General features: G+C 45.5%; 1 protein-coding gene across 1 annotated transcript in view; it reads left to right on the forward strand.

Moving 5' to 3' along the window:
- Positions 1-22,489, forward strand: part of CPS1 (carbamoyl-phosphate synthase 1) — a 132,705-nt gene that overhangs the window by 89,850 nt on the left and 20,366 nt on the right. The window contains exons 24-31 of the mRNA XM_035138778.2: positions 6,678-6,741; positions 7,892-8,073; positions 9,897-10,091; positions 11,254-11,321; positions 16,729-16,804; positions 18,598-18,675; positions 20,053-20,160; positions 20,708-20,797. Of these exons, the coding sequence (XP_034994669.1) occupies positions 6,678-6,741; positions 7,892-8,073; positions 9,897-10,091; positions 11,254-11,321; positions 16,729-16,804; positions 18,598-18,675; positions 20,053-20,160; positions 20,708-20,797 (861 nt within the window). The remainder of the gene's footprint in view (positions 1-6,677; positions 6,742-7,891; positions 8,074-9,896; positions 10,092-11,253; positions 11,322-16,728; positions 16,805-18,597; positions 18,676-20,052; positions 20,161-20,707; positions 20,798-22,489) is intronic.

Raw genomic sequence — 22,489 nt, forward strand, 5'->3', positions numbered from 1 at the left:
TCCTCCTCCTCCCTCTCCCTCTCTGGGAAAGATCTGAGGTCGCGCCCGTAATTGGCCTTAAAGGGCGACACCCCTGTGGAGACGTGCACTGCATTGTTGTAGGCAAATTCTGCTAGTGGCAAGCGATCCACCCAGTCCGTTTGCCGCTGGCTGACGTAGCATCTCAGGTACTGCTGCAGAATGGCGTTGACCCTCTCCGCTTGTCCGTTGGTCTGCGGGTGTCTAGCCGTCGACAAGCTGACCTCCACCTGCAGGAGGTTCATGAGCCGCCGCCAGAACCTGGAAACAAATTGGCGGCCACGATCCGAAATAACCCTTAAAGGTAATCCATGCAGTCTGAAAATGTGATCAACAAACAGTTTGGCTGTCTCTTCTGCCGAGACTGCCCTGGCACACGGTATAAAGTGACACATTTTGGACATGAGGTCCACCACCACCAACACTGCAGTCTTACCCCTGGACGAAGGCAGATCTGTGATGAAGTCCATGGACACCACTTCCCACGGCCTGTGTGGTGTGGCTAAGGGCTCCAGCAACCCTGGTGGCGCTGCTCTGACCACCTTCGCCCGCTGGCAGGTGGTACAGCCCCTTACATAGTCTCGAACATCTTCCCTCACCCCTGGCCACCAGAAGTGTCTCATGACTAGGTGAGTGGTCTTGTCCCTTCCAAAATGCCCCGCTGTAGGGTTGTCGTGCATCTGCTTGAGGACCGTACGTCGAAGCTGGGTGGTGGGTAGGTACAGCGCACCCTTGTAGAAAAGCAGCCCTCTGCGTTCTGCAAAGTCTTTTGCCTGCTCCCTCCCCCCTCTCAGTTCTCTGAAGATGCGGTTGGCAAATTCATCCGCTGCCGTCAGTGCTGTGAGTTCTGCCTCGCTCACCACTGCTGCTCCGCAGGACCATGCCGACGGGGGGAAAATGTGCCTTGGGGCTGGTGGCGCCTCCTCCTCCATGTACTCTGGCTTGCGGGAGAGGGCATCCGCCCTGACATTCTGCTCTCCTGGGATGTAGTGTATGGAGAAGTTGAAGTTCGAGAAGAACTCCGCCCACCGTATCTGCCGCTGGTTGAGCACCCTGGCAGTTCTCCAGAACTCCAGGTTCTTGTGGTCTGTGCACACCTGGATGGGGTGCTTGGCGCCCACCAGGAAGTGTCTCCAGTGCTGGAACGCCGCGTGGATCGCAAGAAGTTCCCGATCAAAAACTGTGTAGTTTCGCTCGGGCTGGGTCAACTTCCTGGAGAAGAAGGCACAGGGTCTCCACTCTCTGTTGGCGTCCAGTTGCAACAAAATGGCGCCCACAGCCTTATCAGAAGCATCTGTTTCAATGCGTAGGGGCGCGTCCTGAACCACGTGGAACAGGTTCTGGTCTGAGGCGAACACCCTCTTGAGGCTTTCGAACGCTGCTTGCGCCTCTGGTGTCCACCTGAACTTCTGCTTGCCTCTCAGGCAGTCAGTGATGGGAGCCGTAACTCGAGAGAAGTTCTTGATGAACTTCCTGTAGAAGTTGGCAAAGCCTAGTAGGCGTTGGGCATCTTTGCGCGTCCTGGGGCTGTGCCAGTCCAGGATGGTCTGCACCTTGTCCTTGTCCATTGCCAGCCCCTTGTCTGACAGCTTGTAGCCCAGGAAGTCCACCTCCTTGGTGTGAAACTTGCACTTATCCAGCTTCACATACAGGTGGTTCTCCTTCAGGCGCTGTAACACCTCCCTGACGTCCTTCACGTGCTGCACTGGGTCGTTGGAGTAAATAAGGATGTCATCCAGAAAGACCAAGCATTTCCTGAAGAGTAGGGACCCCAGGACGTGGTGCATGAAGGCCTGGAAGCATGCTGAGCCCCCTTGCAACCCGAAGGGCATCACCAGATATTCAAAAGAGCCCAGAGGCGTGAACATCGTGGTTTTCCACTCATCGCCTTCCCGGATCCTGATCAAGTTGTACGCCCCCCTCAGGTCTAGCTTGGTGAAAATCTTGCCTCTGCGTGCCGCTGTCAGGAGATCATCCACTCTGGGCATGGGGAAAGCCACTGGCTCTGTCACCGAATTCAGCCGTCTAAAATCCACCACAAGACGGCGCTGTTGCGTGTCTTTCTTGTCCACCCAGAAGACCGGGCTGCCCCCTGCTGCCTTGCTTTCTCTGATGAACCCCCGCTTGAGGTTCTTGTCGATAAAAGCGCGCAGATCCTCCAGTTCCTGGTCTGACATGGCGTACAGCTTGGCTGGGGGTATAGTTGCCCCAGGCACCAGGTTGATCTGGCAGTCAAAAGGCCTGTGTGGGGGCAGGTGGTCGGACTCCGCTTCACTGAAGACCTCCTGCAGGTCCCAGTATGGTTTGGGTATCGCCTCACCCCCTTTGACGTGCATGGTGGCCACCGTGGCTATCGGAGGCCCCTCCCCTGGTTGGTGCTGCATGCAATGTTCCAGGCAAAAGTCCGATCCAAAAGTGATGCATCTCTGATGCCAACTTATGGAGGGGTCGTGGCGCGCCAGCCAGCTCATGCCCAAAACGATTGGGGGGTCTGAGATGGTGGTGACGTTGAATGCCAGTGTCTCTGAGTGCCTTCCAACCGTCATTCTCATGGGGGGGGTTTGATGAGTGATGGCCCCTCCCAGCAGCTCTCTGCCGTCAATGGTTGCCACGTGCAGAGGAAAATCCAGCTGCAGAAGCTGGATCTGGTGCTCTTCTGCAAAGTTTCTCGAGAAGAAGTTGGCTGAGGCACCACTGTCAATTAGGGCGAGGACCGTCAATGGATAGCCATTTGGGAGCGTGAGCGTCACTTCTAGAACCACTCCTGCTCTGGGAGGGGTGGGCTGGCTCTGCTCCTCTCTGTGCGGGTGGGTGGGCTGGGGCTGTTGTCTGCTGACTGTGCCTGGCTGCCGCCCCTTGTCTCCTGCAGCCAGGCTTTCCCGTTTCCCTGCTGTGGTGCTGCGTCAGTGGGGGAGGGCACAACCGTTCCCGCCTTTCCTTGCCACTCCCTGCGATGTGGGCAGTCTCTGACGAGATGCTGGGGGGAGTTGCAGAGAAAGCAATTCCCACCCCTTCCCTCCTTGCGTCTTGGCGCCGCTGGGGTTTGAAAAGCCCGCGCGCGCGCGCTATCAATCTGCATGGGTTCCTGGTCCTGACTGGCCCCAGGCGTGGCTTGAAAGGGTTGTTGAGGGAGTGGCTTCTCCTGCGACCGTGGGAACCAAGCCCGCTTTGCGCGCGTTGCTTGCTTGTCGCTCCATCTGGATTCCTGCCTCACCCCCACCGCCAGAGCCGCTTTGCTCAGTTGATCCATATTACTGGGCTTTGGACCTCTCGAGAGCTCATCCTTCACCTCCTCATGCAACCCCAAGTAAAACGCCGCTTGCATTGGGGCAGACTCCAGATCCCACCCCAATCTGTGCACCAGCATGGTGAATTTCGCCCAATACGCGCGAACTGTCATATTTCCTTGGCGTAAATTATGAAGTTCCTCCTTAGTCTGGTCCATATGACTATCGGACGAATACATCGTTTTCAAACCTTCTAGAAATAGTTTGACATTCTTCATGCAAGGATTCCTTGTTGCAATTAACGGTCTTAGCCACTCCCTGGCCGCCCCTGTAAGGTGCTCCACAATAAACGCTACTCTGTGCTCATCATCAGGGAACTCATCGTGGTGCAGCTCAAGAGCATACACAATCTCAGTCTCAAAGCCCTGAAACTCCTTCGGGTCTCCATTGAACTTGCTTACTAGGGTCCCGGCTCTCCTTCCTGGCAGCACTTGGACTTGGGGTGCCCCTCCCGCCTTGTTTTTCTCTGCATCCAGCTTGTTTTGGAGGTCTACCGCCACCGCCCTTAAATGCTGCTCTTTTTCCTGGAGCTCTCTCACCTGTTCCGCAAGTTGTAGCCGGTCGTCCTGGACCTTCTGAGTCTCCTCTTTAGCTGCCTTCAATTCTCCCTGCGCCTGCAGCGACAGCTGTTGCAGTTCTAGCTGGGCTTGCTCAGCGATCTGCCGCCACTTCTCCGCCTCTGACACGCTCATCCCGGCAACTCCAAAGTAGCCCAAAAAGGATTAGGAGGTTGCTGTCACAGTGGCCGGAGTGGACTACTTCAGAGTAAAGACGCTACGCAGCTCTGCATTTTATTCTTTTATTGGTGCTGCGTATTTACAGTGCTCAAGTCATTGCTATTTACACGGAGCGATGTTGTCAGTCGGTTTCAGAACCTCCTAATGGCTTTTGGCGCGTCTTTCTCCAACACAAAAGCTTTGGCAGACCCATCCTCTTGCCCCTCCTCTTCCTGCGTAATTCTGGAGTTGGGGGGATGGGTCTTCCCCCCTTACTTGCCCCTTCCTGTCCCACCTGGGACCCTGGCTCCTCTACCTTGCCTGAGCCTCGGACACGACTTCCTGCTTCCCCACTGGAATCGGAACTCTCCCTGCTTTCCCCTTTGCTCGGGGACGGGCTTGAACTCAGGAGGGGAGGGACTTCGCGATATCCCCTGTCCCTCACACTATCTATTGACCTTGCAACTCAAATTCACTCACTCTAGGGATAGCTCAGGGAAGGGTTAGAGCTGCTGGCAGAGGCACAATCCCATTGGAGTACAGGTAGAAATGTTTGCCTACTATTGTTATTGAGAAAGTAAAAGTGTAGCTGGGAGCGTTATAGTCCTTTTGAGCCGGCGTTGCAGGGATACAAGCAATGAAAAATCCTACCCACAGTGCCACAGTTTTGTTCTTTAAGTTCCAACATCTATAAACAACAAACAGGAAGCGTTTGCTCTTTGCTCTGGACTACCGATGAGAGAGCAATCGATATAAGTTTTGCTTGTGAGACTTGTCATGTGGGAGCTTCCCCCCCCCCGCACTTCTTCTTGCAAAGTTGAACCTCTTCCTACCAAATTCAATTTCCGTGGCGCAATGCGTTTTGAGCACAGTGGGTAGCTCTGTCCCATCCCATTTCACACCACTTACTGACAATGAATTGCATAATGAAAATGCTAACTCCCTGGCAATTTGTAAAAATGAATGCGAAGTAGGTGATTACTTGGAGCAGCTTTATGGGCATTGGGGCAATGCATTAGAAATAGCTTTTTGGGATGTGAGTCACAAGAAAAAAAGGTTTGGTTTGGACTGAGGGTGAGGATGACCTCTTGAATGCCACTGAAGCACGAGGCACAAACCAAAAGGGCCAGAGAGCCAGTACAGTAATGCCAAAACAGTTTGGCGCATATCTCTGCAAGAGTTGAAGATCAGAACACAAACTGTTAGGAATCAAAGTCACCTAGTACATAGTGAAAGCAGTGGGAAGAATGAGGACAACGCTTAGCTGAGGTGCTTGTGAAAGTAGTTGGGTAGATTCCCAGACAGGCATGGCAGTACAACTCTTATACAGTACACAAAACTCCTAAAGCCTATTAGCCTGAGTTGAGGCCAGGCAAAATGACCATGTTGTTGTTGTTGTTGTTTAGTCGTTTAGTCATGTCCGACTCTTCGTGACCCCATGGACCAGAGCACGCCAGGCACTCCTGTCTTGCACTGCCTCCCGCAGTTTGGTCAAACTCATGTTCGTAGCTTCGAGAACACTGTCCAACCATCTCGTCCTCTGTCGTCCCCTTCTCCTAGTGCCCTCAATCTTTCCCAACATCAGGGTCTTTTCCAAGGATTCTTCCCTTCTCATGAGGTGGCCAAAGTATTGGAGCCTCAGCTTCATGTTTCCTTGGGCTAGCATAATGTGAAAAACAGATGAGCTATCAAAGGTGGGGGTCAATTCATATGGGAAGGCCCAAAGAGTCATCTGCATTGCCGGCAGAAGGGCCTAGGTTCACAGACCCCAACATCTCCAGTTAAAAAGGTTTGTGGGGGAAGCAGGTGCTTGGAAAGGGCTTGACTATCAGAGTGGACTGTGCTGAGACTGTGAGATAATTTAGTCTGACGCATAATGTGGCAGCTTCGGATGCTCCTTCCTAGACAGAAGCATTACTCAACTATTGATACAAATCATCAAATCAAGCTATCTGTTTAGTCCTTTTGTAGTTGCCCTGTTTTATGACTTGACTGTCAGAGAGAGAGAGAGAGAGAGAGAGAGAGAGAGAGAGAGAGAGAGAGAGAGAGAGAGAGAGAGAGAGAGAGGTGAGCCTGGCTGGAGCAAAAATGCTTTGAGGGAGTTGGAGCTGCAGGGAGTAAACAGAGATAAGTGATGGTGTCTGTACTCTTCATCTATGCAGCCCTTTTGCTCTTTAAATCGGACCTCCATCCTCCATTTTCATAGAACAGTGGTGCTGAGTCAACTGAGCCAGTCTTCATAAATGGGACTCTTTCGGCAAAGGCTCTTGCTTTTGGACTCTAAACTCAGTAGCATAATGGATAAGGGTACTGTGACCTCACTGGCGTGAGTCTGTACCTTCAGTGGTGTCCTTTAATTAAAAGCATTCATTATGGCTACAATATTCTGTAAGCCAACATTAATCGTTAGTAAGATTAGAAGGCTACTAAAAAAAAAGAATCTATAAATTGGTCCTACAATTAAGGTAAATCAGAGTTTCCAAAAATCTGTTTAATTCAGTGGCATTAAAGTAAACTAAATGAGGTCAAAGTTAAGTCCCAATAATAAAAATTTTAAAATAAAGAATTGTGAAGCATAAATGGTGTCTTTTCATGAGTGCTGTGGATGCTGCTGAGAACAATTCCGGATGACTTCGCATACTGTGTTCTATTTTAGGAGCATGATGTAAAATTTGATGACCATGGAACGATGGTGCTGGGTTGTGGACCATATCACATAGGTAAATCTTGTTTTTAGTATCTCGGGCCTTTCCAGACTAGAAGATCCTGTAAAAGTGTGTAAGGTGTGTGGGGGACCCTCTTCTGCAATAAAGTTTCACATTGTCTTAGAATTCCACATGCAAAATTTACATTGCGTCGTTGCTGGAACATTGAATTTTGTCCGTGTAGAACCAAAGCCATTTCTTTTTTTGCCAAAGATTTTAGACTGGTTCTAAAAATACAAATTTAAAACCTGGAAAGTGCCGGTATAGATGTAAGCACAATTAAGAGATGGTGAATGGGATTCTCCCTCCCACTTTGCAATACGGGCCCCCAGTCAGACCCATGAAGTGCTGAACTAGTTCCATGAAGGTGCTATTTAGTACAAGGATGGCAAAGGGACCTGAGTCCTATGGAGAAGGGGTGAAAGTGTTGGGTATGTTTCATCTGGGGAAGAGAGAATTAATCTGAAGGGTTGTCACAGACTTGATGGAGCAGATTATTGTTCTCTTGCTCCAGAAGTCTGGGCCAGTGGCTTCAAATGACAAGAAAAGGATGCAAAAACAGTAGTAAAAACTTCCTGGATATCCTCCCTTGGCAGCAGTGGCGGAGCTTCATGCTCTGGCACCGGGGGGCGGGGGCGGAGAGCAGGCAGGGGCGGGGCTGGTTTGTGTCCTGGGCGCAGGGCGCCCAGTATGTGTGGGGGCAGCCGCGATGGCACCCTGCCAGGATCGCGCTGCCAGGGTCGGTGTCCTCCCCTCGCACTCCTCTTCCTCCGCCAGTGCTTGGCAGTGGGTTGGACTAGCTGACTTTGGAGGCTCCGTCCAATTCTATGGTTCTATGAGCTCAGTCATTCACAGGTATTGCTGATGTTTGCACAGCTTTTCACTGGGAGGGCGCATGCTATGGCTTACACGGAGGCAATTGGAATCTTTGTTCTGCCCTTGACCGCTCCTGATGTTCTAAACCAGGCACCCCCAAACTTTGGCCCTCCAGATGTTTTGAACTACAATTCCCATCTTCCCCGACCACTGGTCCTGTTAGCTAGGGGTGATGGGAGTTGTAGGCCAAAACATCTGGAGGGCCGCAGTTTGGGGATGCCTGTTCTAAACCTACCTGCACCATGACCTCCTTTTAAAACTTCACCTGGTTTTGCTCTTTCATTGGCAGGGAGCAGCGTGGAGTTCGACTGGTGTGCTGTTTCTTGCATCCGCACATTGCGACAGCTCTGTAAAAAAACAGTTGTCGTGAACTGCAACCCGGAGACAGTGAGCACTGATTTTGATGAGTGCGACAGGCTTTACTTTGATGAACTGTCACTGGAGAGAATCTTGGACATCTACCAACAGGAGGTATTTTTTTTTAAAAAAATCCAAAATCCAGCCTCAAAAAAAGAATCAAGGCCAGGGTTTCCTAAACCATGCCAAACAGTTTGCAAAGTCAGTCTCACTGTCCTCTTTGGCTGGGCACTTTTTTTTTTTTTAAGACCCTGGCATTATATTTTGCATGGCATTGCAGTTCCTAACCAACTGCTCCATAATGACTGCCAAATAAATATAGAATTATTTTCCAAAGATGACATATTGCACAGTATTTACAAGCTGATTTAATTTATTTCACAGTTATTTATGGATCAAATTGTCCTGCCCTTGCTGAGCTGAGTTTTAACCTGTGATTGTGAAAGCAATTACACACATGCTTAATTTTATGCATGAGGACAATGCCATTGAAGCTAACATGATTTTTCAAATGCCAAACGTAGCTTTCAAAAAGTTGCTCTGATAGATGTGCAGCAGTTTTTGAAGGTCTCTGTGGTGCATCGGCCTGCTCATCATCTTGGACATCTCCCAACAGGAGGTAAAAAACCCAAATAGTCTCAGAAGAACATAAACCAAGGTTTCCTAAACCTTCCATTTTGCAAAGTCAGTCTCATTGTCACCTTTGGCTCGGCAAAGTGCTTAAGCAGAATACTTAAAAATGTATCTTCTTTGCAACTCTGTTCCTAAAATGCTTGAATTCGTGACCCTGTCTCCTACCAGGGCAGCATGAGCTGCAATCCAATTAATACCACCTGTCAAGTACCTTTCTCCTCTTTTTTGGGGGGGGGGAGGAGGAGAGAATTCAAAGAATCCAGGTGAAAAGCCTCCAGGCTTGACGACATGAGAACACTCCTTTTGTTAGGAACAAGGCCAAGTGCCCTTTCGAGGTCAGAACACCAGGTCACCCATTAGCAGTCAGGGTTCATGATGTGACCAAGGAACAGGAGGCTCCTTTGGAATTCTGTTTTAAAAACTGGCCCGCCTGACTTAGTCCAGATAAAAGTAGTGTTAGTGGCGTCGGACTAAAGGAGGGAGGGAGGGTTCTTTGATATTGTCCTGGAGCTTACTGGGAGGAGAGAATGGTTAACTGGGGCTTTGGCAGCCAGAGCTGCAACAACCTTTAGGACTGGTGCACCCCACAGGGTGCTGCTCTGGATAACACCCCCTTTTTACAGAGAGTTGTTTTGGGGGTGTCAAAGTGGGAAGCTTAACATTCCCAAAAGAATAATAGAATTATAGAAGCAACCCTGAGGGTCATCTAGTCCAACCCCCTGCAATGCAGGAATCGCAACTAAAACTTCCCTGACAGGTATCCAACCTCTGCTTAAAAACCTCCAAGGAAGGAGAGTCCTACCACCTCCCAAAGGATTCTGTTCCCCAGTCAAACAGCTCTTGCCATCAGAAAGTACTACTCATCTTGTAACTTGAAGCTATCTGAGCAGGAGAAAACAAGCTTGCTCCTTCTTTCATGTGATAGCCCTTTAGATATTTGAAGATGGCTATCATATCTCCTCTCAGTCCCCTCTTATCCAGGCTAAACATACCCAGCTCCTTCAACTGTTCCTCATAAGGCTTGGTTTCCATCATCTTGGTTGCCCTCCTCTGCACACGTTCCAGCTTGTCAATATCCTTCTTAAATTGTGGCCCAGAACTGGATACAGGACTCCAGGTATGGTCTAACCAAGGCAGAACAGAGGAGTGTTACTACCGTAGAACCTCATCCTTCTCTGGATCCAAGCTGTTCTCTCTACCTTGCTTCTGATTGTGCTAATAGATGGTTTAGTTAGGCATGGAGCTGCACATAGTCAACTTGTGTTTTTTTGGTCTAAGTTTCTCTCTGTTCCCATTTTCTATAGGAATGCAATGGCTGCATCATCTCTGTAGGAGGGCAGATTCCAAACAACCTGGCTGTGCCACTTTACCGGAATGGAGTTAGAATTATGGGTACTAACCCACTGCAGATTGACCAGGCAGAGGATCGATCTGTATTCTCTGCTGTTCTTGATGAGCTGCAAATAGCTCAAGCACCCTGGAAAGCAGTTAATTCCTTGGTATGTAGACATACCGGTACATCTAATCTGTGTTTAGTAATTTAAGGAGCAGCAGTTGAAGGCTTAAGCCACTGTTCACAATTAATTTTGTTTGTCCGTATTTAGAAGGGTGCATTCATCCTGCAGCATGGATGTAGGAGCAAGTTAGCTTGTGGCCTAGCTGGATCACAATCCTCTCCTTGGGTTTATTCCTTGCTATACATGTGAGGGCTTTGAAGATGAGTTTCCTCCTATCCCACTGTGTTCTGTTTTTTTTTAGTCAGTTACAGTTATAGGTCAGTTTCTGAGGCATTTAATTTTTTAGGAAGCACTTTTGGTGTCCAGGAATTTTGAGTGGGGGGTTATTTTGGGGCTGCCATGCCTGTCTAGAGAGCCCATGAGAGCCTTGCATGCCCCCACTCCCCTCCCCTCTTTCTGTGTGACCATTTTTAATTACCCACAACGTTGTTTCATCTGGACTGAGAAACTAGCATGAATTGTGGTTTGTTTGAAACAAGCTGACTTGTTTCAAACAAGCCATAGCTGTTGTTAACCATGGTTTGGCTGAAATGACAAACATGGTTAAGCAGAAGTATCCACATGGAAGAATGGAAGGAGGCACAAGACCTCAAGCTTTAGCAGGAGCAGACAGAGAGTTGGGGGCTTGCACCTGGGCTCCCCGCATACCAGGGTGGAGTGGGGAAGGGATGGGGTTGGTGTGGTACCTTAGCAGAAGCACCAGATGGGATCTGCTGTGGCATCTGCACTGTGCCAACCTCATCGCCACCTTGTCTTGCCCCTCTTTGTCTTGATATGCAGCAGTGGCAGCCAGAGAGAGGTCAAATAAGTGGCCTGGCCCTGCCGCCTGCTGTTGAGCTTTGCCTCCTAGGGTTGTTTACATTATGCAGAATGATGGTTCAAACACACCCAAAATGTTAAGCACCCTACTTTCATTTGCAAGGCTTCTTTTGTGAACTGCTGTGTGATATCACCATTCAGGGTGGTTAGGTTCCTTCTCCCTTCTAAAAACCTTTGAGAACACCCTTCCACTCCTCCACATACAGATTAGCTTATTCAGGTACACCGAAGAATGAGTATGTAACCAAATTTTAATTGTACAACATGTCTAGGCATTCTCAGTATCTTATATATATATTAAAAAGATCCTTTCTCGACTTTTTAGGAGAATGCTGTTGAATTTGCTAACTTGGTTGGCTACCCATGCTTGCTGAGACCTTCCTATGTTTTGAGGTAAGCCTCCCCCCCCCTTTGACAATGTAAATTGAACTTCATACATTGGATGAGATGGTTGGACAGTGTTCTTGAAGCTACGAACATGAGTCTGACCAAACTGCGGGAGGCAGTGGAAGACAGGAGTGCCTGGCATGCTCTGGTCCATGGGGTCACGAAGAGTCGGACACGACTAAACAACAACACATTGTTTGCACTATCAGGAAGCTGCTCAGTTTTTAGACCAAGAAGCTGCAGGTCTGATAGATACCGAGACAATGAAAAGGTATTAGACCTGTCCGGCACTCATATATCTGAGCCAACAGCAGGCTCTCTCAACTTAATATTGTATTAAGAACTTCAGTGGAGGGTTCTTAGTCATTTTGCTATTTGTCAGCATCTTATCTCTTTTTCTATCCTTTACCTGATTACAGAGTATTGACTTTGGACCGGCTGCACCAAACCAATGTTAGGGCTATTTGCTCCCCAGTTTCCAAATCAGAACAGTCTCCTAACCTGGGGTCCCCTACATAGCAGCCGGCAGTTAACCTTGACTTTCCCATTCCCATATTGCCCTAGTCCCACCCTTCACTCAAAGCGCTTGCGTGAATTCTCTGAGGAGTCCTGGTGGGTCAGACCAAGAAGCTATCTAGTTCAGCCTCCTTTTCATAGTAGTGACTTTACCACCTGCTTTGGAGAAGTCCCAAGCAGGGCATGAAGGCAACATTCACCCTCTGTTGCTTCTCTTTCTCTCCACCTCTCCTGCCCCACATCAGCAGCTAGTGGTTCCATTTGGCAGTCATGGCTCACAGGGGCGGATTGACTGACTTTCCATGAATTTACCCCATCCTCTTTTTTCAAAGCCATCTAAGCGAGTGACCATCTTCACATATTTTATTCCCTTCCCAGAGCATCCTGGGTTATCCTGCTCCTCAACCTACATACTTTCCAGCCATCTCCTCCTAAGGCTTACTTCTTGAAGCCACTCTAGTCTGGGCAGCAATGGTTTCCCTTCACTTTCTTGCTTCCTGCTTGCTTGCATCACATCAGGCACCCCCAAACTGCGGCCCTCCAGATGTTTTGGCCTACAACTCCCATGATCCCTAGCTAACAGGACCAGTGGTTGGGGAAGATGGGAATTGTAGTCCAAAACATCTGGAGGGCCAAAGATTGGGGATACCTGCATCAGATCCATTTGAGCAGAGACAATGATGATCGCTGCTGATGCTCAGGAGCACCTGATGATGGCAGGAGTGCTCTTGCCTTAAGATCTGTTATGGACTTTTACAAAGCTGAAAAACACAACAGTCACTGTCCTGCAGGACTAAAAAGTCACATATCTTGGCAAATGCTGCCCACACAAACGTGTTTGGACCTCCCCATGTATACCCTCTTCAAAAGAAGAAAAGATGTCACCTAGTGTGTGTGTGTGTGTGTGTGTGCGTGTGTGCGCGCACTATAGTGTCAGAAATGTAGAGAAATTGACAGCTACTGGTAACATCTTAAGATTATAAAAGGCCCAGGAAGATGAGTCAAAACATTCTGACATGTACTAGGCAATATAAAAGTCAGCTGACTGCCCTTAGTAAATCGCAAAATGTCATCCTTGCTAAAAAATAATAATAACAACCCTTGTTTCTTTCATTTACTCTAGGAGTGGTGAAGTATATCTAGGCATTTCATTCACTTTATTTTCTTATTTTAAAAGATTTATATACCACCTGTTATGTAAATGCTTCTGGCAAGTGTACAAGAATAGAAGTAGTACAGTTATCTTAATATACGATGTAGTTAAAAACAGAGTAGCTGAGCAATCCTAATTCTGGGAAGCTGGTGAAACTTATGTCAGTTTATGACAAGTCATGTGTAACTCCTGGCAGAACTAGGATGGAGTTACGATGGCATAGGCCCAAATTCATCCCAGCAGATCTTGGGGTTGAGTTGGGCTGAAGTAGAACATAATCATTTCCCGGGTTTTCAGCATGTGCTAAAACTGTAGCAAAGTTGGTGCCTGCTTTCTTTCTAGTGGAGCCATCCTGTTAACACTGTCATCTTTGACATGCTACCCACACCAGGGAAGTCTGCGCCCCATAGTCCATATCTCTAGCATCTACACACTGGTTTGATAAATAGAATTTGTACTTTTGGAGTTGTATACTGCGTATCTTCCACTCCTATGGTGATCAGTAGAGAATTTCTTGTTGTATAACGAAATGTAAGGCATATGCCATGTGAAACAACAATTACAAGACAAAGGCTCCAAAGGGTGGTGAGACAACCCTCCTTACAAATAGACTAGCTTTGCTTAGATGAAGCTAAGTTGGAAACCTGGCAGCAATGAGCAAAGCCAGCGGTTGGCACACCACAAGTAGACCTGGTCTATCGGTAGCCCAAGGGCATGCCTGAGAGGCTGTTGACCTAACAAATTACGATTAAATGCCAGCATTGTCCAAATTTCTAGCATTTATTGTTGCATATTATTCAATCATAAGATGGGGAGAGGACCCCTCTGAGGAATGGTACATTAGGAATGACCCTAAGGATGTCACAACACGCATCTTGCCAGCCTCGTTTTTTCCCAATTATTGAGAAATATAGGCATACCTGTGTTGCGTTGACCATATCTACAGTTTCAATGTGAAATTCTCTTTCACCTGTAAGAGTTTTATGTCAAGTATGTGCCATGGCAGCTGCTTTTCTTTCAGGATATGGCTGACAAAACAAAACAAAAAAGAGAGCTGGGAATGAGCTGAATCAATGCGCAGAGATGTTCTAAATACTCCCTCAACGAAGCTTAATGTGGCAAAGTGCTTATTCACAGATGAGAGGGTAGGAAGAGAAATAGAGTTTGCTGAGCACAGTTCGCAAGTGCAGATGGAAATTGAGTTGAAGCCTTCTGATAATATAAGAGAGGCAAACTATCCTTCTGGGGGACGCAACCTTGGAACTGAAGGAAGCGGGAAGAATGTTTAAGCAGGGGGCGGGATTCTGATAAGTGCAAAAGGCCTTCGTGATATGATTAACCGTGAGTTATTGTTAAATAATTCAATTAAAGCCTCTTTTGAATGGGTTTTTTTTTTTAAAAAAAAGCAATCCACAGGATTCTCAGGCCTAGAATGAGTTCTTTGATCTGTTCTGAAGTGCTGATCTTTTGTTTAGAAAGACAGGGACATCTTGCAAAAGGAGGTTTACTCTTCTTTTGAAGGTAATTGGCACATGGAATAACTTCCACATAGCCTTTAATGGTTTCATCCTCATTAGTTCCAGTAGAATATTGAATAAAAAAAATAAGTAGAGATCCCATAATATGAAGTATTATATAAGAACTGATGCAGCATAGTGGTTAAAATTTTGGTATGATACAGCAACAGTACCAACTACATAGACAAAACTGTATCTGATTCCAAAAGCATTTCAAACACCAATTTCTCTTAAGGGAAAAAAAGATGTTTCACAAATAGGTCGGGCATTTGCCATCTTTGTTCTCTTCTGGACAGGGATTTTGCAGCACTTGGGTCTTTTTGCATTTCCCTGCATCATTCCACACAGTGATGGTGTTTTCTTCTGCTGTTATTCCAGAATAACATAGGCACCAGACTGCAATATTTGAAGGAAGATCCAGTATGATCCTGTTATATGTTCAGTAGTGTGGAAGGTGTTGGGTGTATGGTGCCTGAGCAACACCTGTTTTGTGCCACTTCTGAGTCACTTCAGACCAGAGATCAGGCAGTATTGAAGCTATTCCAGCTCAGTTGGTGGAGCATGAGACACTTAATCTCGGGATCGTGGGTTCAAGCAATGGTCCTTGTGGTCCCTTCCAACTATGATTCTATGAAATTCTGGGGTTAACCATCAAGGCAGGGGGTGGGCAATTGCAAGAGTCAGATTTTTACTGACAGGACAATTTAAAGAATTTCAGAATGCAAAGGGTGAAATGATTAAAAACAAAAAGAGTAAAGAAAACTACGTACACACACTCATAAACCAGATTTTTATAGGCATAATAATTAGAGAATTCTGGAATATCAAGGGTGAAATTATTTTAAAGAAAAGGCACCTGGACATAAGTCAGATATTTACTGGTTGAATACCAAAAGAGGGAAGGGAGGTTTTGTGATGTTCCAGGAGCAGAAGATCCTTAGAACATATCCCAATAATGGTGCAAATAACAAAATCTGGTCTCATCCTTCAAAAAGAGTAGGAATCATTCTGATGGTGTGGAAGAAATTTTTAGAAAGACAAGAGCATACTCTATAAACAGTTCACCTAGACAGACTCTTACCGGTAGTTGATGACCTGGTTCACACATTGCATTGAACCATAGTTTAAAACAAACTAAAACAAACCTGGGCCTGCCCTGTCTCTTTCAGGCCAAACGTCAAGATCTATGAATTTTGGAAATCATAAATATTGCTGGGTTGGCCCCAGGCAATGTGTGAGGATACCATACAATGTCATAGAGATTGTATACTTTAGCTAGATAACTCAGGGCAAAGCAACTACGTAAGGAGAATGCATACATGGCTTGTGGAGAGGTTGTTTTTTTTGGGGGGGGGGGGGTTAAACTGAATTCCCAAGAAGTATACTTGGAGTCCTGCAATGATTTCATGCTCTTTATTGCAGCTTGTAAAACAGTGATTGATTCCCCCCCCCAACCTTAGGCTTTTATATACATTATTTACACAATGAGTCCCGTCTGATTGGCTGATTCTGCTTCTCTCCTGGAGCCTGATTGGTCTTCTCCTGCAAGCCAATCAGTTGTTGCATTCTAGGATTCTACCTGCCTATTGTTTAGGATTCAAGCTTAGTACATAACACCCCAACTACCTGTTTTTTCCAGGTTACCTGAACTACTGTATTTCACACATATTATAGCTGACCAAACCCCAAATTCAGAAATAACAAACCTTGAGAAAACTGTGAACATTTGTGTTGGCATTGTATTTTGATATGACAAACAACAGGTCCACACATTCTCAACTTTCTCTGACATGATTCTTGTGATTCCAAAAAAGGGATTGTTTGGGCTTTGTGTGAAATAACCCACTATGAAAGAAGATCAAATATGGATGACAAACCAAGTTGAAAACTACTTGTCCCTGAATTAGCATTTCATACACCGTTGTTTTCAGCAATGTCAAGTTACATTTGAAACCATTTTAAATGATTGAGCAAGAGTGGATCTTGGGGGAAACCAGACTTTTACACAATCTTTAGTCAATAATCCTTCCTCCTGATTTGGTATGTTCTTGGGGGCACCCACCTTTTTAGGAGTAAGTTCAATATTGTTTACCTTTGGTGAAGAGTTGCTTTATCCTTTCAGCTTAAGAAAGAACTGGGAGGTTGAGTTGAATGGAAGACAGTTTCTGAAGATGAAAAGTGTGACATGACAGTATCTTTAACCTTTCCCTCCCCTCTTTCTTCATAGTGGCTCAGCAATGAATGTAGTCCATACAGAAAAAGAGATGAAAAAGTTTTTGGCAGAGGCAACCAGAGTTTCACAGGTATTGTACAACACTGTCCTCATTTCCCTCCACTCATTTGATTTTTGTTCGTTTTAGGAAACAAAGCATCTTGAATATTATTAAATTTGCTTATCCATTTCCTAGCTTCCTCTAGTGCAGGGGTTCCCAGAATGTGGTCTACCGGTGGTCCATGAGCTTTATTCAGATGAGCCACTGTTTGTATGTAGAAATGCAATTAAAAATTGAGCACAGTGTATTAAAATTTCTACAACAGGCAGAAAAAAATCAAGGGGTCTGCCCAGATGCTCAGCAATTTCCAAGTGGTCCATAGGTGAAAATGTTGGGGAACTACTCCTTTTAGTGCTGTTTTACTAGCATTTGCACTGACTATTATACTTGGGTAATTTAGCTCCCAGGAAATTGTCCACACCACTGAATCATTCCTCATTGGGTGTAACATCTCATGTTAATCTATTTTCTTTTTCTTTTACCGTTCCCTTTCATTCACGCATGAAGTCTTGCATGTTTCTTCCCTTTTAATTTGGGAAGTTGTTTGATACTTGGAACATTCCTTATTACAAAGGTGCCTTGGATTTATAATAATAACAGTAAAAGATTAATGCAATTTGTAAATTCGTAGTAGTGTGTGTGTGCGCACATGCCTGTGTATTGCCTTCTCCTTCATTATTATTTTAAAATTTCCAGATCAAGTGAACTTTGCTTATACCTCTATTAGTTAATTGAATTTCATGGCTTCATTAAAAAAAAGAAAAAAAACTTTTAACTTCATTGCTTTGTGCTGCCTATGTTTCCTTTGGCCCAAGGAAGAGTACCATTCCATTTAGCATTAACCTGCTGTCATTATTGGCCTAAAGAGATTGCAGTGTGAATGATGACAGTCACAATTTTCCAGTGAAAGTATTTCAGAAGATCCAGGACAAAATGATGTTGGTTGTTCTTTTTTTGTACTTTTCATGGGAAATAAGTTTGATTGGTGTGCCGGGTGATGTTCAGTTGGAGTAAGAAAAGTGTAGTCAGTAATTTTAAGGAGAATTAATAGCATACAACAATGCCCAGGAAACAGATCCTGAGCAATCATTATGTGCAGTATTAAACAATTATACGTTCTGCTGACTTGCGTCTGTAACTGCCATTGGTAGTGATGAAGCTGTAGAAGAGGCACGAAGAAAGGAAGATTAAATATTTTGTTTTCAGACAACATATTGAAATTATATGAAAGTTCTTAAGCCAGTCTGCGAATCTTTCCTGCTAATGTTCTTAATTGCACATGACTCCCGAGTAATAATAACTCATTTTGCATGTACAGAATCAGCACCCTCCATTACTCACACTTCCCAGAATGTGCTTGTTGGAGGGCCACAACTTTATTTAACTTTTCTCAGCTACAAACAATTGCAACAACTTTAACCCTACCCCATCAGTGTGGGTTTCCTAACGCTTAAGCTGAGATAGAGCTCATGTTTTTCCATTTAGACTCTTCCATTTTCTGGCCTGGATTTTCACATTCTAAGAAGAAGCTCAGTTTTCAAAAGCGAGCCCAGCCAGCAGCTTCTCTTATGTCATGTAGGCTGCAAATCATGATGGCAATTTTCAGTTCATTTCCAAATGTCAACTCCATAGCCAAGAGGGGGCTGCAAACTTGCTAAGACTGATTCTGTTACAATGATTCTCTCTCTCTCTCTCTCTCACCCCCCTTATCCTTTCTTTCTACTGAAAAATTTAAATACTAGAATTCATGCCAGTTACTAACACAGTGCGAAATCATAGTCATACAGGATGTATATTTTTCTTCTTCCTTGTGATATCAATAGGAACACCCTGTTGTGCTGACAAAATTCATTGAAGGAGCTCGGGAAGTGGAAATGGATGCTGTTGCAAAGAATGGAAAGGTACAAACTTCTTCCTTAAATAATGCTTTTAAAAAATACTTTCCAGGATTTGCAGAAGGAATAGTAAAGCAGCTTGCCAAATGTTTCATTCCAAGTTCTAGATCAGGGATACGGAGCCCGTTTTTTTCCAATGTGGGCAACATTCTCTTCTTGGAAACCTTTCAGGGACCACATACCAGAGGTGGGCAGGGCCAGAGGCAAAAGTGAGTGGAGCAATACATGTAAATTTTACCTTTGGACAATAGGCTAGTTATTATGCACAACTGCACATGCCTCTCTAATCTCCATCAACACAAGCAAAATGCATTATCAGAATTCAAGGACCCATTCCAACCAGGCCAAAGCTTGAAACAAGATACAGTATAGCAGACTCATCAGTTCACACATACTTTCCTTCAGGACAGGCTAGCAGAGGATGTCTTAGAGTTTGATAAATGTTAGCTGAATTCTGTGATGGATCTGGAATGGCTCTCCATTACGCCATGGTACAGTAATTCTGCACAGAGGTCTCTAATTCCCGGCATCCACTGCAAGCGTCACCATAGTGTGAAAAAGCCTGGCATAACAAATAGAAATAAATAAAAATAATAAGTATTCGTTCGTATACTGTGTTTGAGGGTTTGAGGTACTTTGTGGTCCTTACAAAAACCCTATAAAATAGGGCAGGAGTAAGGACCCAACATTCCAGGTAAGTTCATATGCTTCAGATGGCTTGGACCTAAGTAAAAATAATAATATTTAGAATGATAATAGGCTGCAGCACTATGCATACATACCTGGCTGTAAGTCCTATGGAATTCACCAGGTTTGCTTTTGAGTGGAAATGTATAGATTTATTTATTTATTTTATTTTACCCCACCCACCTGGCTGGGTTTCCCCAGCCACTCTGGGCGGCTTCCAACAAAATATTAAAATACAATAGTCTATTAAATATTAAAAGCTTTCCTAAACAGGGCTGCCTTCAGGTGTCTTCTAAAAGTCTGGTAGTTGTTTTTCTCTTTGACATCTGGTGGGAGGGCGTTCCACAGGGCGGGTGCCACTACCGAGAAGGCCCTCTGCCTAGTTCCCTGCAACTTGGCTTCTCGCAACGAGGGAACCGCCAGAAGGCCCTCGGTGCTGGACCTCAGTGTCCGGGCAGAATGATGGAGGTGGAGATGCTCCTTCAGGTTTACTGGACTGAGGCTGTTTAATTAGAAGAAGGCTAGTAAGTGAAGAGAGAAATATATTTGGGGACAACAGTCATTAGCAAATAACAAGGTTTCAACATTGTACAGCTTATTTAACCACGAAGTGCTAGCATAGCACTGGCTCACAGCCATTTTAGCTACCAGTTTGCTATTATATACTAACACTTTTACTGGCTCTTTTTTGAGCAGGTTATCTGCCATGCTGTTTCTGAGCATGTGGAAGATGCTGGCGTTCACTCTGGAGATGCTACGTTGATGTTCCCTGCACAAACAATTAGCCAAGGAGCCTTGGAGAAGGTCAGCGTGTTTTTCTTTCATTTTAATGATAACAGGCAGCATTAGATTGTGGACACTATTAACTATACTAATAGAGACACAGTGAAAACAATTATGGCCACCAGAGTGGAATTTGGTAGCTCTCATGGAGTTTGTTTTAAAAAGAGAGGAAATGGCTAGCGTATATGTTCTGTACCAAGGCACTACAGCAATCCAAAATGTGTTCTGCCTCAGGGCAAGCAAGTTAACTCAGAGATACATTATTTGCATTCTCTTGATCCATAAGTAATGGAGAGACCTACTGGTCCTCCATGTTGCATATCTGGCTGCTTCCTTTATTTGCTCTGGAATTAGGGGGTGATCAAGCAGGCCTGGAAATTCAACTTGGAGCTCATTCTCAGGCCTATTTTGTGGCAGTTCTGACAGTGAAGAGCCAGCACTTATCTGCCAGATGTTCAAGGGAGCGGTGGCTGTCCAATTCCAGGTTCTCAGGTTGTTGTTGCGGTGGTAGTTGTTTTACTTTTGGAAGCATGAGGTTGAGTAAACACATGCTTTCTTCTGTTCTCAGGTGAAAATTGCAACCAGGAGGATTGCAGATGCCTTTGCGATCTCTGGACCATTCAATGTTCAGTTTCTCATCCGGGGAAACGATGTCTTGGTGAGACCCATTTTAGCTCAATGTACAAAGTGGCTCATCATCATAATAATGAGGGAGCTCTCCTTCAAAAGCCCTCTTTTTCTTGATACCCACCAGGTGAAAAATCACCAAGGCTGTTGCCGCTGTTTGCTGCACTGCGTGAGATAGTGCTAGGCACATAATATCCGCCTTGTTTGCTGCTACATGGGTCTTTGTACCACTGATACTCTGCCATTCACCACTTTATAAGGCGCCCTGTGATACAATTTTGAGAAAAGAACTTTGCCTGCCCACACAATGCAGTAATTTGAGGATAAAGCAAGCTCTGTAGAATTGCCGTCTGTCAGCAAGTGTGTTAGCTCAGCACTGGGCTTAAATCAGATCAGCACTAAATAAGATTGGTAAGAATGTTATACGAGACTCATCCTATTAGCACAGCACAAGTTTGACTCTACAATACATATCTATGTAGCTTTCTACGGTCATTATGGATAGCTAGGGAGCAAAACGGAAGGCAGAGGGATAGAAGAAAACATAGGAAAACTGCCTTCAAAGCAGTTTTACTGAAAGGGCAACATTTTCATAGAGCTCTTGCCCCCATGTAAAAAAATCTAGTACCTAAACTTATTCCTGGTCCTCAGGCCCAGATGTTGCAGCACTTCAGGACCAAACTAAGAAAGACATTAATTGCGTGAATGCAATTAGCATGGACAGCTAAAAAAAAAAATTAATTGCAGCTGGCAGTGGGGGATGGAGAGCAATATTTGGACTGCAGGAGGTGGGAGTGAGAGTTTAACTCTTTTCCTTCTTGGTCCGTTGTTGAAAACTCTCCCTCCTTCAGGAAGCTCCTATTTGCACCCGGAGGGAAAACTCATTTGAGGCCAGTGGAGACAGCATTGTAGGGAAGGGACTTGAGTTGGGACCACTGTGGAGCAGGGCAGGAGAGAAGATCAAATGTTCTTGAAGCTGTTATATTTTTTTTAAAAGTTTATTGTTTGCTCCCCCCCCCAAAAGCAATTATGATCAAAGTCGTCTCTGAGGGCTAGAAGGGCAATTCAGCCTCTGTTTGTGCTCCTCACACTATGGATGGCCCCAAATCCTACAAGGTTAAAAAAAAAGTCTTAGGATAAATCTAACCATTCCCCTTTCTTCCTTACAACAGTAGGAGCATGGCACCATTCTCTTTGTGCATGTGCTGTAATACAGCACACTGTTTTTAAGCCTGTATGCAACTTTCTTTCATATACTTACAATAAAGGAGCATAGCTACTCTCATGAAAGCCTGTCCCGCTTCTCTGATGTGAGCTGGGAATTCAGAGTGAAAAATCACGAGGCTCAACATATCGTGAAACAACCCCCTTATGGTTTCAGTCTAATTCTTTCCTGTCCACAGATCCTTTGTTTCCCTTTCGCCGTCCTTCCTGTATCGTTATTGCCCTTTGGTAGTGTCTTGTCACTCTTAAATGTGCCACACATGCCCCATTGACTCTTACATACACTTCTCTTGTGGCTCCCCCTGAAAGTGCCCGCAGAATAACACCGTTTAGCTTCATGGGCCTGCAGTGTTCAGTTATGGGAAATGTTGCTCGTCCTGCAAAACATGATCTGAAAGAAATGATTAACCCATTTGGGGATACAGATTGTCTGACTTTAAAATCTATGATCTCAGAAAGTGTTGAGACTTTACTAGGCCTTTCCTCTTGCTCAGGGGTC

This window comes from Zootoca vivipara, chromosome 1, assembly GCF_963506605.1.
Source record: "Zootoca vivipara chromosome 1, rZooViv1.1, whole genome shotgun sequence".
In the NCBI taxonomy this organism is placed as follows: domain Eukaryota; kingdom Metazoa; phylum Chordata; class Lepidosauria; order Squamata; family Lacertidae; genus Zootoca; species Zootoca vivipara.